The sequence below is a fragment of the Daphnia magna genome, linkage group LG6, assembly GCF_020631705.1.
Source record: "Daphnia magna isolate NIES linkage group LG6, ASM2063170v1.1, whole genome shotgun sequence".
NCBI lineage: Eukaryota > Metazoa > Arthropoda > Branchiopoda > Diplostraca > Daphniidae > Daphnia > Daphnia magna.
Window position 1 is genome coordinate 9,639,639 of NC_059187.1, and position 15,276 is coordinate 9,654,914.

The 15,276-nt window shown below is 40.2% G+C and overlaps 1 protein-coding gene and 1 long non-coding RNA gene across 4 annotated transcripts; one reads left to right on the forward strand and one right to left on the reverse strand.

Annotated features, from left to right (window-relative positions):
- Positions 1 to 155: 155 nt before the first annotated feature.
- On the forward strand, positions 156 to 11,373 carry LOC116925035 (microtubule-associated protein futsch). 3 transcript variants are annotated; one of them, XM_045174676.1, is made up of 15 exons: positions 156 to 441; positions 498 to 589; positions 648 to 807; positions 863 to 1,067; positions 1,824 to 1,946; positions 2,009 to 8,239; positions 8,294 to 8,683; positions 8,750 to 8,882; positions 8,937 to 9,168; positions 9,234 to 9,417; positions 9,476 to 9,661; positions 9,719 to 9,895; positions 9,962 to 10,051; positions 10,121 to 10,313; positions 10,373 to 10,605. In XM_045174676.1, the coding sequence occupies exons 1-14, from the start codon at positions 382 to 384 to the stop codon at positions 10,300 to 10,302; spliced, it is 8,445 nt and encodes a 2,814-aa protein (XP_045030611.1). In that variant the 5' UTR covers positions 156 to 381; the 3' UTR covers positions 10,303 to 10,313; positions 10,373 to 10,605. The 3 variants fall into 3 exon arrangements, 2 of the variants coding, with proteins under 2 accessions (XP_045030611.1, XP_032787550.2); XR_006647535.1 differs by adding an exon at positions 10,655 to 11,373 and having other exon boundaries at positions 158 to 441; positions 2,009 to 8,683; positions 10,373 to 10,587; XM_032931659.2 differs by having other exon boundaries at positions 158 to 441; positions 2,009 to 8,683.
- Positions 11,374 to 12,857: 1,484 nt separating this feature from the next.
- Positions 12,858 to 15,223, reverse strand: LOC123473635. Its single transcript, XR_006647537.1, has 6 exons — positions 14,994 to 15,223; positions 13,714 to 14,926; positions 13,482 to 13,649; positions 13,354 to 13,404; positions 13,224 to 13,291; positions 12,858 to 13,161 (listed from the first exon to the last, which is right to left on the reverse strand). It is a non-coding gene; the product is annotated as an uncharacterized LOC123473635 (long non-coding RNA).
- Between the last annotated feature and the right edge of the window lie 53 nt (positions 15,224 to 15,276).

Consider the following 15,276-nt stretch of genomic DNA (forward strand, 5'->3'; position numbering starts at 1 on the left):
AAAAGACTAGTACGTACTAGCGCCCCAGCTGATACCAAATTGTTCCACGAACTAAATAAGAGGGAACAAAGCCTGAATTTTCCACAACTAAAAAATTCTGCCGCTGTGTTCGCTAGTTTCGTCTAATAGTTTCAACGAGTGGTTAATCACCTTTTTTCCCGCTTCATTTTTACCCTACATTTGATCTTCATGAAATCCACGTGTTTTTGTGTTTAACTTTTGAGAGCGAAATGCGGTGAAATGGAATTCGTACCGATAATTATTAACGTATAAATCACCAATCAATAGCATCCAACAGTTTATTTTTGCTTCTTTTCTTTGTTCTAATGTTCTTTCAAGTGTCTAATTAAGTGTTCGTGGTACAAAGTGCTTCCTCGATAAATGACGATGGATCATGAAGTTGTTGAGGAGGGCTGTAAAAACTGCAGCGCTCTACGAAATGTAACACAGTTCAAAAATTCAATGGCCAATCGTAACTAATTGTGTTTTTATAACAGGAAATTGAAAAGAGAAATACGCAAATGGAAAAAAACAATGCACAACAATTAGCTGGTTTCTTAACTCTGAAACAGAAAATAATTGGAACTGAGTACAAGACCACACATTTTTACGTTTTATGTGTTAATAATCCTTGTTTGATCCTCTAGTAAACTTATTCGTGAATATCAAGCCTCCAAAGTGGAACGGGATATACTCACTAGGAAAAATGAAGAGTTTGTTCACCTTATAGATCAGCTTCATCGTGATTTGAGTATTCGTAATCAGGAGTATACACAGCTTTGTGCCAGTGCTGAGCAGTTAAAAAAGGTATATCATTTTTAATACTCCTATCAGGCAACTATATCATTTCTTTATATCACAGGAAAATTCTGAATATGAAGTAAAAGTGAAACAATTGTGTGATGAAGCTCAAAGATGGAAATTTCAAGCCGAAGCAGGGCAAAACTTTACTTCCCAGCTTGTTGAAAAAGTTAAGATTCTGGAGAAGTATGAAGAGGAGGCAAAGCATAGTGCCACAGTATCCAGAGAGCATGAAAAAATAGAAAGCAGACTACAAGTCTTAAAAGGTAATCTTCTCGCCCTTTTTGTGGGTGGTCTACTCTTCTACCAAAAGTTTAAGCAACTATAGTTCTATTTAAGGAGAGAGTAATCTCTGGCTTCCTCTCCATTGATAGTAAAGGGAACTTGGAAAGCTTAAGGCTCATCTGTATTAGGCTGTGCATTGTAGCATTGTAAACGTAAGTGAGAAGTATCAAAACCTTGTCCGAAGAAACAGATTCTCAGGTGCCCATTTCCACCTCCAGGTCCCATTCATGAAATTTCTTTGAAAAGGATAAAAATTTAAAATCCATTTACGATAGTAATTTTGGGTTGCATATCTGTAGTTTAAACTTACAAACGTAACCCACAAAATCAGCTAAAGTTCTCTAAATTGCTGTAAATTGGATGACATAGCTCTTTTACGATAATGTGTTGGAAGAAGTAGATAGCGCAATGTTGAAAGATGTCGGGACTGTTAATGCAAGCAGATTGCTTGATGTGTGTAACGTTTTAGCGAAAGTGCTACATGTCCGCCTTCACGTAAAACTTTAGTTCTCCCGAGCTTTAGTTGTATACAACTTCTACTAACTTTATGCGTTTAAATAGCCTATTTTCCATTAGGTCCATTTTTAATGTTTGTTTGCTAGCTGAAGCTGCGTGGCTATTACTGCAGGATTTTTTATTGTTTTATCGAAGATTTCACGATTCTTTCAATTTTAACTACACGAAGAGCTTATGTCTTCTCGCGAGACAGAAACATTTATTTTTTGAATTAATTGTAGGTCAGCTAAAAGACGTTAGAGAAACGGCCACCAAATCCAAAAAGGAATTAACTAAAATGCAAAAGGACTACAAACAGCTTATGAAATATTCAAAACAATGGGGCAGGCTTGCAGAATCCCAAGGTAATTTTGTTCTTTTAATAAGATATCTGGCCTGAATAACCTTTTATTCTACTTATTTAAAGGGAAACTTAATGCCTTACAAAAACGGTTTTTCATAAAATTGTGTAACAAAGAGGATCAAGAATCCGTTGAAGATGTGGATCCGGAAACTATGGAGGCAAGCGAAATTGATGAACAATCGAAGTTACTCGAACATTTGTTGGACGATGAGAATGTATCTGAATCTATGACAACGCCAATGGATACTCTCCAGAATGACGTGGTGAAGTCGGGAGGAAATTTGTCGTCTCCTTCAAAAGGAAGAGGGAAATCTCCTGGCAACTCACTTTTTATTAAACAGACTGAGCAAACTCCCGTCACAACTCAAAGAAGGCGCGGCCAGAATTGTGGGACATCTTCAAAGATACCATCACCGAATAAGACCCCGCTAGATACCCGAATGACACGCGCACGGACTCGAACAGCTTCTCAGAATTCCATTTCACTGAGCTCAGATGCAGACAATGCATTAGAATCAGAAAAAGTAAACAGCAAACGCTCTGGGTTCGGTACTCGTTCACGAGCTGTAAAGATAACGCAGTTACCAGGTTCGAAAAGCCCCAAGCTTTTCGACACGCCTGATCCTAAATCTATTACCCAGTCTACTTTACCGGAATCAGTTGATGATATGCCATGCCGATCTCTCGTGTCGATGGAAACCGTGTTGATGACAGAGCCAACAATTGTGCAAGACGATTTCCGAAAGAAAGATTTACATGAATCTTTAAGCTCTTCAGAATCTGAGGCAGAGCTTCCTGATCCTCTAAAACTATTTGAAGATAACAGAACTGTTGCCAAAATATCGACAACATCAACCACTGAATCCATCGTGGGAGTCAAACCGCTAATCAATTTATTTGAACCAGACATTTCTGATGATACGTCAAAAGAGCAAAATGGTAAAACAGCAAAGCAAGTGGATCAGTATGTGGCAAAAGAACAGTCGGAATTTAAAACGTCAGTCAACCCTTCTGCCTTGTTCGACTTTGATTTTGATAGTTCTTCGGATTCCGATCTCGATATGATTCCTGTACCAACATGTAAATTGTCAATGGTGACCAAAAATGATGATAGAAATATTTTACTGAATACCATCCCATCGCTAACAACGGCATCCTCGGATATCGCTGAAAAAACTATTAGCGACCCTAAGGAAAAGCCTGCAATAAGAGAGTTGCCAAGCAGCCCTGTCTCAGGAACGGATACCACCAGTAATGCATCTAGAAGCATCTTCGCGTTAGAGAAAAATCTTGATATGGATTCGCCGACACAAGATTCAAATGCGACGTGTCTTCAAGAGAAAATGTCTGAATTTCCCCAGCTAGAAGTTGCCGTTCCTGTTACCATTTCTTTGGATGAAGAGCAAAACACCGTCCATCCTGAAAGCGCAGATATTCAAGCTTCAAAGAGCAATCATGGCACCGTTATAAGTATGGATGTGACTGGAAAACTTCATGACGAAACACTAGTAGTAGAATCGAATCATGACCAAAAACTGCTTGTTGCTTCCGAGAAAAACGTAGAAGAATCTGCAGGTATGATAATGGGGATCTCCTCTGAGAAGCTTGACGATTCAAGTTCTGTGCTGACCAGTGACGCAACGATGAATGAGGAAAAGTCGCCAGCGAGAATACGACCAGAGAATCTTGCGTCGGCAACAGAAAATTCAGATATCAACAGTGTGCCCAGCAGTATTTTCGCATTAGATATGGATCTTGATGTTAATTCGTCCCAGCCAGATTCGGTTTTGACGAATCCCAATTCCACCGAAGAAACAAAATCTGAATACTCGAATGCGGAAGTTATCCTCCAGACGGCCTCAACAGTTTCAGATGAAGAGGGTGGCACTGTTGTTCAAGGAAGTGTTCAAGATTCAAGTAGTCATGTTTGCGGTGCTGTTCTAACCGTTGAGCCCAATCAGGAACTTCGTAATGAATTGCTGGCAGTGGAAACCAATTGCGAATCCGAACTACCTTTTGCCAACAGGGAAAACCAAGGAGAATCTCCTAGAGTAAAAATGGATGCCCCGGTTAAAAATCATGAAAAAGAAATTTTTGGGCAAGTGGATGAATCAAAAGAAAGTGGAAATAAGTCAGTTACAAGAAAATCACTACAAGAGTCTGCTTCAGAAAGAGGGGAATCAAATATCAACAATGTCGCCAGAAGTATTTGCGGGCTAGAAGTGAATGTTGATGTTAGTTCGTCTGAACCAAGTTCGGATGTGACGAAGTCCATCGATGAAGCAAAATCTGAATTCTCTTGTACAGAGGTCGTTCAGCCATCTGCCGTCTGTTTAGATGAAGAGCCCAGTACTGTTCGAGGAATCGTTAATGCTCAAGATTCATTAATCAATGCTGAAGCGAATCAAGATCTTCCAAATGAAGTACAGGAGATGGAAGCAGAACGCGAATCCGAACTGCTTGTTGTCAATGAGGAAATCTTGGAAGAACATAGTCGTATGAAAGTGGGCAGTCCGTCTAAAAGGTCTGAAGAGCCAAAATCTCCGAAGATTATTGAATCGACGGAAAGTGAAGAAAAGTCATTAACCACGAAATCACCACAAGCTCCTGCGTCGGAAACTGGGGATTCAGATACCAATGATGCCCCTAGCAGTATTTTCGCGTTGGATATAGATCTTGATATTAGTTCATCCAAGCCAGATTCGGATGTAAAGAAGTCTAACGAAGAAACAAAATCTGAATCCTTGAATGCGGAAGCTACCATTCCAACACCAGTCCCTTTGGATGAAGAGCCTACTACTCCAGGAAGTGTAAATATTCAAGGTTCAAAAAGTCAACCTGTTGAAGAAACGAAATCCGAATTACCGAATAGGGAGGTTGTCCTTGTGGCGCCCTCCTCTTTGGACCCTGTACATAGCAATTTCGTTCCAGAAAGCGTCAAAGTTCAAGAAACAAACACTGGTCAGGGTGGCACCATTGTTTCAAGCGTTGGAGCAGATAAAGAACTTCATAATGAAGTACCATCTGAGGGAACCAACGGGGAATCAAGAATCCTACCTTTTTGCAGTGGCGATAACTTGGAAGAATCTCCAAATGCGAGAATAGACATCATTGCTGTAAAGGAAAAAGAACAAATTACTGATCAAATGGCTGGATTGGCGGAAAATGAAGCAGATCCTGTAACAATAGGATCGCCAAGGAGTCCTGCACCGGGAACCGACGAATCAGACGCTAACAATGTGCACTGCAGCATTTTCGGATTGGATGCTGATCTTGATATTAGTTCTTCTGAACCAGAATCGGATGCGACGAACTCCCTGGAAGAAAAGAAATCAAATATTTCGAATAGAGAAGTCACCCATCAGCGACCTTTATCTTTGGAAGAAACGCCGAACACTGACATCACAGAAAGTGTAGATATCCAAGGTACAGGCAGTCATCATGGTTGTAACACCGTTTCAAACGTTGAAGCAAAGAAAGATCTTCCTAATCAGTTGGAAAAAGCGGATTGCATAACCGAACCGCCTGCAAAAATTGGAACAATTTTCGAAGAATCTCCATTTACGAAAATCGACATTCCATCCGAAAGGCATGAAGAACCAAGTTCTCAACTGATTTGTACATCGACAGAAGGTGTTGAAAAGCCAGTTACCAAAATATTGCAACAGTATCCTGCATCGGGCGCTCGAGAATCGGATGTCAACAGTGTGCGTTGCAGCGTTTCCGCATTTGATGTGGTTATCGATATTAGTTCATCCGAGCCAGAATCGGATGAGGCGAAGCTCATTGAAGGAAGAAAATCCGAATTGGGTAATACAGAAATTGGCAGTCAGGTGCCCCTCTCATTTGATGAAGACCATAGCACCGTTGTTCCAGAAAAGATAAATATTCAAGATTCTAGAAGTCCGCATTGTGGCGCTGTTTCAGACGTTGGAATAGATCAAGAACATCGTAGTAAATTACCTCTGGCGGAAGGTAATCGTGAAATGAGTGAAGTAACGGAGGAGGTTTTTGCAACTGTGATAACTCAAAAAGCTCGTGTACTCTGTGCTGATGAATCTTTAAGCAAAAAAACAACAGAAGACGAGTTTGACAATGAAGCTCAGGCTACGTCAAACGTGATGGATGCTCAAAAATTGTCTGCCTTCCATGCCATTCCTGCGAGACAAACAACTGTCGCCAGCAACCCACTAAATCCAAGCAGCCGAATGTTACCGGATCAAGTTTTGCCAAGCAACCTTTCCGCAATGTCAGAACAAAAACTTGAAGCTGGTGGGTCACGTCAGCTTGATAACATCAAACCTACAGATATCCATTCGCCCTGTCGCTTTCCTGTAGCAGATAAGAGAGATGGTAATCCTGCCCAAAAAGATGCACATCTTTCACCTGTCCATCGTCAAGGTTCTGTTCAAGAATCGCTTGTTTCTTCAAGGATCAACAGAAACGTGCCAGAATCTGCCACGGTTCCTCAAAATCCCCAAATTCTAAAAGCTGTGCGTACGTCAGCCTTCAAAGTTCCCCGAGTACCAGATACTCCAATAAAAGCTCCCGACGTATTTCCGATTAATGTTACCGAAAATTACCCGTGGGGCAGAGGTTCCACTCAAGCAGTCAAAAGAACGGCAGCTGATGATGAGGTAGCCGTTATCTTGAAGCAAATTCGTACCAATATTATCGATATGCCCGCAACCGTTTCACCTCTACCCAAATCACCAGAGCCGCAGCCTGCCATTTCTGTGAAAATTGAGGAACCTAAATCTCGGTTCCCGATTTTACCGCGTTGCGCTTTTAACTGGACGTGCAAAAAACTCCCTCTCAACGACCAATTAACAGAAAGATTCGGTGCCTACCTCCATCCGGGTGTAAAGGCTCGCGTTCGTTTCAGGAGAGTCAGTCGGCGTTTACTGGATATCCGATCTCCAGATATATTGAGCAATGGTTTCCAGGGCGTGACAAATTTCGCCGAAGCTGAAAGAAGACCTAAGCCGATTGTGACACTTGTTCAGTTTGTTGGAGACATTACTGATCTCACTGGATACGAAAATGACGCAACCGAACTAACTGAAAAATCCCTCGTGTCGGTCCAAGATCAAAATAATTTACCTGAGAAAAGGTCATCTGCCTCGTTTTCAACCAAGGAAGTTGAAGAAGTCACCTTTCCAAAATCAAATTCAACTTCATCGACTAAAAAGAGAAGAAAAGTACAGGCACTTGTAAGGCGACCAAAAACAACGACACCAGCACTTTTTGGATCCTCTTCCAGCGAATCGGAGAGCGAATCGAATGTCGTTCCCCAACCCTTCGAAGAACAAGCAGTAAGGAGTTCAACTGTAAGAAATCTGAATGAAAACGAACCAGCAAGAGTGCCAACTAAAGAAAGCAAACAAACGCCATCGCTCGTTACCACTTCCAGAGCTCAAACAATGGCACAACTTATCGAGCCCATCGTCCCGCTGGGTAGGGGTAACAGGCCTGGTTTTCTGCCCATCAAACCAAATGAAGGTCAACGGGAAGCTGATTCAATGTTTAACCAAAGTCGACTCGCGTTAGGCTTAGGGAGAGGAGCCAAAATCTCTCAGCATACAATTGCGCCATGCTCCGATGTCCTCTTGTCTGCAACGATCAAGTCCAGAACTGTGACTAGGGTTGTTGCCCCATCAAAGCACATTTTTAAAGAACTTCACGTGCCCAGGGAGCCTGTACTAACGAACCCCATACTACCAGACAGCTCTGCTGCTCAAGAGGAAAGTCTGGCCAGAAAAAGAGTCTCTCACGCCTTCAAAAGAGGGGTGGAATCCGACCCTGTCGTCCCTACAGTTTCACCATCTTCCAAACGAGGTCGAATTCTACAAGAAGGACTACCAAAAGTTTCATCGCAAACTGCTCAATCAAAGGCTCCTTCCGAAACCCGATGTGAAGAAGTTTCTGTTAGCGCAAGAACAAGGCAAAAGAGTGAAAGTACCTTAGCAATCAAGCCTCAAGACATGGTTAAATTGGGTGTAAAAACTCCAACGTCGTCGGGGAGTCAGAAGTCGCAACAGGAAATAATTCAACTGAAAAATTTTAGGCGCATTAAAGAAACTGTTATAGAGAAGGCGAATAGTGAAACTGACACCGACTCAGAAAATGGGTTACCAATGGAAGTAAACTCGGGTAGGACTAGCCAGGCCTCTTGGCCAGAAAGAGAAATGACAGTTACAATACCAAGTATTGCGGAAAAAAGTATCCTAACTGAAAGCGCAAGAACCGATCATCAGTTATTGGAGAATTCTGGAATGACGATCGTAGACGGAAGTCCTCGGGCGCCTGACGAAGACGAAAGTCCTCGGTCGCCTGACGAAGATCAAAGTCCTCGGTCGCCTGACGAAGACGAAAGTCCTCGGTCGCCTGACGAAGAAGAAAGGCCCCTGCCGCCTGACGCAAAAGAAAGGTCGCCTGATGTGGAAGAAAGTCCCCGCTCGCCTGATGTAGAAGAAAGTCCTCGCTCGCCTGATGTAGAAGAAAGTCCTCGCTCGCCTGATGTAGAAGTAAGCCAGAAGATACGCGGTGTTGAAGAAAGTTCCAAATCTCGAGAGGATCAGCCATTACAGTCGTTCGACAAAACTGGAAGATTGGGATCGACTGTGGAAATTCCTCTGGTGAGTTCTACTGAGCTCGAAGAACACCGACCAACTGCTTTTGAACTTGTTTTCAAAGAACTGCTGCAAGAAAGTCCTCCTGTCAACCAAAAAGCCAGCAGTAAGGTTTCATGTTTAATTTTTATCAATTTCATTATTGTTTATAACTTCTATTACCCATTTGCAGAATTGAAAAAAGATATCAATCTGTGTGTCAACAGGGTTTTTAAGAATCCTGATGTTACTGAAGAATCGTGGAAAAGTTTAATCGAAAGGGCCATGCGTGTCGATTCGAAAAGCCACCCTTTCATTTTTATTCGGTACGTTCATTTTCTTCGATAGGTTGGATTAGTGATAAATTGTTCGTTTAATAGGAAACTGGTAGCGACGGTTATAAAAGACTGGGATAGTCCAATGGATTTATCGAAAACACCACCTGCTCCGCCGATGGCAGCGGTTCATCAGCGATGTGTCATGATACTTAAAGAATTGGATGAAGCAAATTCAGAGTTGACTGTAGAGCCTGGTGACAACCTCCACATGTATAGCAACTTATTTCTTAGCGAATGCAGTGCCGTTATGTTTCAGCAAGATTCTAGCCTGACGGTAGATATTACTAACTATTAATTGACATGGTACCATATTCATCTAAATCTGGTTGTTGATTGCAGTTGGAAGAGATGTGTTCTCTAGCGCGCGCGTATACGGCTGTCTGTCGATCTCGTAGTACTTTAGCTAGAGCGAGAACCTTTTTATTTGATTGCGTCTATTTCCTGCCACCACGCTCATATGCTTTGACGTACACCGTGTTATCTGTCTGGGCAGATGTACTTCGTCATGTCTCATTTCCGTTGGGTATGATGGATTATCCTCTGTTCAATATAGTTATTTCATGACACCTTTTTATTGACAGGTCCTTCTTGTATTGATCAAACCATTGCTTACCTTCTCTTACACAACTGTAAAATAAAAGCCGTTCCTGGAATTGTCGGTAAGGTGTTGCAAGCGCGTTCGTTCCTGCAAAACACTTACGGTTACAAAAACGTGACTTCTAGGACCATTGATGATCTCACGAACTACCTCATGACCCGCTTCAAAGGTAATTGGAACTTGTCTTTTTTCTGTTGATTTGTTGATGCCACTAACTTTGCTGTAGAAACAAACTCGGCAGACGAAGCATCGAGTTTAAGTTGGAGTTTTGCATTACTTACCCGGTGGGAAGGAATTGATTTTGCTATTCAAGTAATCGAAAAGCAACTCTGGCCTTTTCTTCAACGCTGGAGTTCTGGGGAGGGCACGAATTCCGGTGCCGCCGCAGTAATCGTTGCCATAGGTGAGTTCTCGTTATCCTCGTTTTCAAATTAACTATCATCCGACTTGTTTATTTTTCCAAAACCAGGAATGCTAGGAAAGACGGTGCCATCTAGCAAACGTGCCGGAGTTCAAAGGATTCTCAATGCCATGAAAGTTCTACTTCAATCCGATGATGGTTACTGTTTCTTGTTTTTTCACTTTTCCAATGTGACACATGTAACTCAATACCTTTTTCTTTTTACAGTCATTCCGTCTATTCATGAGGCCGCCATTGAAGCTGTTGTTCTCCTTGGCGAAGAAGAAGATCCTAAATCGGTCATCGAAGTCGTGAAAGCATGGAAACTTGTGAATACTAATTTAAGCCAGCATTTGCGGCAGGTGCTTAAGGCGTTTTTGAGACGTCATTCAAGTCTCTGTGTTGCCTAGTCATTTGAAAGGTAAATGACTAATTTAACTATTGGTCAATGCATGTTGCTTAAGTTAAATATATCTTTAGGAAAAATATTCAAAGCATAGCAACAAGAAAGGGAGAAATGAACCATTTAAATCAAAAATTTGAAGCAATCAAACCAAATTCATCGGTTATATGACAGTTCCCTGCCGTCACTCAACATCGTAGACAGGGTGTTTTGCTCATGATTTAACTTTGAAGTCCCATATACTGAATGCTCCTGTGTAATTCTTGGTGCTCATTTAACAGCAATATATCAGGTAATGTTGTCGACTAAATTAGTTTTTCTGTTAATTGCTGGCTAGCCGTTTTCTACGTTAATTTTAGGCTACTTCAAATTATTATTACAAGTGTGAACAAGTTACCTTTAAACTACTGGTAAAAGTTAAAATTGAAATGTATGACTCATGGCTCAACGGTAGAGCATCGGAATGGTACGAAGAAGGTTTAGGGTTCGATTCCCAAAAGAGTCAAGTTACATTCTAATGTAAAATAATTCTGATTTACGAGTTACAAAACTCTTAAGTTTAAAAGTCCTATTCTACGACGGTGCTATAAGTCGCATATACTGGAACATTACAACTTAGATGAAGAATGTATAGTTGAACACACATTATTAAAATTAATCCTATTCAATTTCTTATTTGTTACTAACCCCACAATTAAAATAATTCTTATTTCAGTTTTCGTCTCCAAAGATTCTGTATTAGGATTATATGCCTCTACATGTAATCCATCATGTACACTGGATTCCACTTCACCTGAATGGGATTCGAACCCAAGGTATATCGTATTCCAATCCACCGCTCTACCATTGAGCTATGAGAGTTACTACATTGAAATCTAAATCTATAGCACATTAAGGTAACTGTGCAAAGTTCTACATAGGGGATCAAATATCGTTGGGGGGGATATAGGGGGGGTTGCCAGGAAGGTATCGCATCCGACTAGCAACTCGAAGGTCCGTGGTTCGATTCCACGTAGGTTCCTGATGTCCTGGGCTTCCAACCTTCCCAGGGGTCTACCTTCCCAGGTGCCAGTCGGGTCGAGAAACTTCCCCATTACGAAGTAATGGGACGGATATTTTGGCAATCTTTAATACAATTCCCAATAATAAATTTTAATAAATTGTTAATTTCGATCTATCGCCGTGACTAAGTACTTACTCAGTTATAACTTGAACACTTTGCAACGGACTTTAACCATTGCCATTCCCAGCTGAGAGATCTCATACATAATGCTTGATCAGTGTTTAGCATATATCAGATTGAAATATATATTCATTTAACTGAAACAGTTGAATATTTTATTAATTCGGTTGACTCTTTCAGGATTTGAACCCTTAACCTTCGACGTACCATGCCGATGCTGTACCACTGAGCTATAAGTCATATCAATATGCTGTCTACATTTTCTTGTTAATTGAGTTAACAAATTTGGACTCAGAATAATTTTTGTAGCATGATTCAAGACAATTTCCTATTAACATGTCTATAATAAATCCATCTAATAGAATGGCAACACAATATACCATAATTTAATGTGCTATACTTCCGACGGGATTTGAACCCGTAACCTTTAGATCCGTACACCACCGTTCTGCCACAGAGCTATGATCCTTATGTAGCGACAATCAGGTTAGCACATAGTTTTACGGGCCTATAAAAATTGCCTTTATTATCTTTTCGTGCCTTCTAACATTAGTGCAAAATTAAATATAACTCATGGCTCAACGGTTGAGCATCGGCAATGCACACCGAAAGTTTGGGGATCGATCCCCGAAAGAGTTAAATTAAATTCTGTGAAACTACTTCAATACACCGGATAATCCGATATATACAAAGATTGTATACAAAATTATTCTGCAGGTAAACAAAACTCTGGTAAATATGAGATTTAACTATGTACAACAGATAACTACCAACTACAGGATTGAGATGTCATCGGCAACAATTCAAAGGCAATCCTGGAATACGCAGTACAAGAACTGCACATCAGTGGCCATCTCAGCAGTGTTTAGAGTCCAATCCTTAAAAGAAAAAAGTGTAAATGTCAGGAATGTATGGAGTGTGAACACAAAATAAAAAAGAAAGTCAATTTTTTCAAAATTAATGTAAAACAAAATTTGTATTGACAATTCTCCACATGATAAAATATTTTGCAACTTTTAAAAGGTTAAATAACCATTTCAAAAATTGCTGTCAACCAAGGCAGGGGGAGACACTGCCTCAATTGACTCACCGGGGAGATTACCCAGTGCTTGGCTAAGAGAAGCCGGAAGAAGAGCTGAAGATTTGGAACATTTTTACAGGAGCGATTAACCTTTAATTCGGATTTGTGGGTAGCGACATAGCCCTCCATAAGCATTTCATCGAACTATGAGGACCCCCACGTCCCCTTTCCGGCCAGAGCCCTCCAAACCTCGATATATGTTGTTTTTATATATACCGTACAGTAGGGGCATGACCCCCTACGGGCTTATTATGAGTCAAGGGGAAACGGGGCCACAGAAAAGAAGGGAGCCCAGATATGCACTTCAATTTATCTTTAATAAAATACCGTAACATGAGATAACGTTTAAAAAATCATGGATATTCCCAATCGCGCTTACAATTATCATCCATTCTTTTGGCACCCAGCCTCAGTCAACATCCTATTCTAATTCAGTATGATTTGTGATCTACATTAAAGAAAAAACATGAGTTAGTATTAAATTTTTGCTGATACATCTACTTAATACGGTGAAATCCTTTGCCATTTTTCTAACGATTTATTACCCAAACATTATGGGATCTAGAATAAATATCCTGTCTATTTGGTAAAAATGTCCTCCCCTGTAGAAAAGAAAAGTATGAAAGTGGGTTTGTAATGTACAACATGCTGTTTGATAATAAACCTTGCTTGTCAACAACAAAACCAGCCACAAAAAATTTCATTCCTGTCTGGTTTGGTAAAAATCCTTCCCTAGAAAAGAAAAGTATAAAAATGGGGTTTTATAATGTACAGCATGCTGTTTGATAACCAACCTTGCTTGTCAACAGCAAACCTATCCACAACTAATATCGTTCCCGAACGCTCTGTACAAGTGCAAAAGGTAGTACGTACTTCAAACGAAATATGTATGAATTTCTTATTTCCGTCACTACTTCCTCACCTCCGTCGTCTGCTGTTCTACGACCATAACAAACCTGGAAGCTTTTGAAGATGATAGTTTAGGTCGGAGAACCAAGAGGGCAGCTCTTGATAAGCATGGGCTAAGTAAGCCATAATTACAGTCACTGTCAGCTACAATAAAAGTGACGTATGGGAGATTCCTACGGGGCTAAAAATTCAAAATTCTTTTGAAAATAGTATTTATTTTAAGCGAACATTTTTTATTTATTTACCCTTGCGTTGGCAATTGGTTGAAGGGAATGAACGCGCTTATTTTTTTATTACAATGCTGAAAATATGTTTCCAGCTTTCCTTTAAATTGGTGAAAAATGTCGTATTGCAGACGTTCTAAGTTTGATTACCACGAATGTCGACGTGTCCATGAGGTACAGCGATTAGAATAAATTGTCTCATCACCAATCGTCCTCTTATTTCTTGCCAGCTACGAACCTAACAATTTCTTAGTATCAAAAATTAATACAGCTCAGAAAACTTTCCTCGCCTATTGCATTTCCACGCTGACTTTTAATCCGAATCTTTCGCACCTCGCCAATCCGAATTATCGCTAGTGTAATGAAAACTATTTTCTTAAAAGCCTTGGGAACATTATGAATATCAAATATTTAACAGTTCTCCAATAAAGTCAACCTGCTAAATGTAGCTGGTACTAGAAAAGAAGGGTTGTGTCAGTATAACTATCTGATAAACCTTCACAATAGACATTCCACATTCTTAGAAAAAAATACTACTATCAGCTAAGTAATTTTTCCATAGATGTTGGGCAATCTTCTGACCTCATTATGCTACCTATGCATCACATTCCATTTTCATTCTGTTTCACATGCGACAAACACGCGAAGTATCATATAAAAATGAACTTAGTGCCATAGTTTGCATATCCTAAAATATGTTTTTAAGATGTCTATATGGTGGCTGCATGAGTGCTGTAAAGACATAAAAAAATTTAATCCGAAATTATTATTGCATTAGGACGACCTGCTTGAATTACTTTCAAATGAAAGTACAGTGCTGCAACGTAAAGAGTCGAAAACAGTTGGATTCCAAATTGATTCCGCGAACAAATCACTCGATAATGACTACAACAGGATGTCCAGGTTCAAGATTCAACATGAGATACTAAATATCTTCATCAGGAATTCCTTCAAAGAAAAGAAGGATCGCCAGTAGATTTTGAATGCTGATCAGACCACAAGAAACCCGTGGCTTTCCTTTCCTGTGGAACTGCACATTAATTTTCAAAAGCAATTATGTGTTAATTCTGAATGACTTTGTTTTCCTAAAACACGTCTAATTTTCTTGTGAAATCATCAGTATGCCAGTCTTTTACTACCGTTGATACTGCCACAACAGTGGCAACTATCTTTTTTAAGCCCTTGTCAGGCATTCTTCACATGTCTAACATTTGGCATCTTTTACTCACATCCCCTAGAAATAAATGTATTTAAATAAAGATTGATATTTATGGAGTGTTAGCTGTTAGAATACTATTAACCTGTCAAGCATTTTTCTCTTTGAAGGCTTTCATCAGGGTGAATAATGGCTGTACAACTTCTGAATTACAACTTTTAAATGGATTTCGAATTTGTTGAGAGCCCTCAATCCCGAAACTTATCCTCTAGATCACAGATGTATTAATCAGCTAAAAGGACATAAAATTCTATGTTGTGATATAGAGTTTGTCGCCTCCAATTGTATAATACATTAGATAGCATGAAAATTGTGTAAGACTTACATTCTCCTGATACTATCAGGACTGATAGTCAGTTTCACAATAC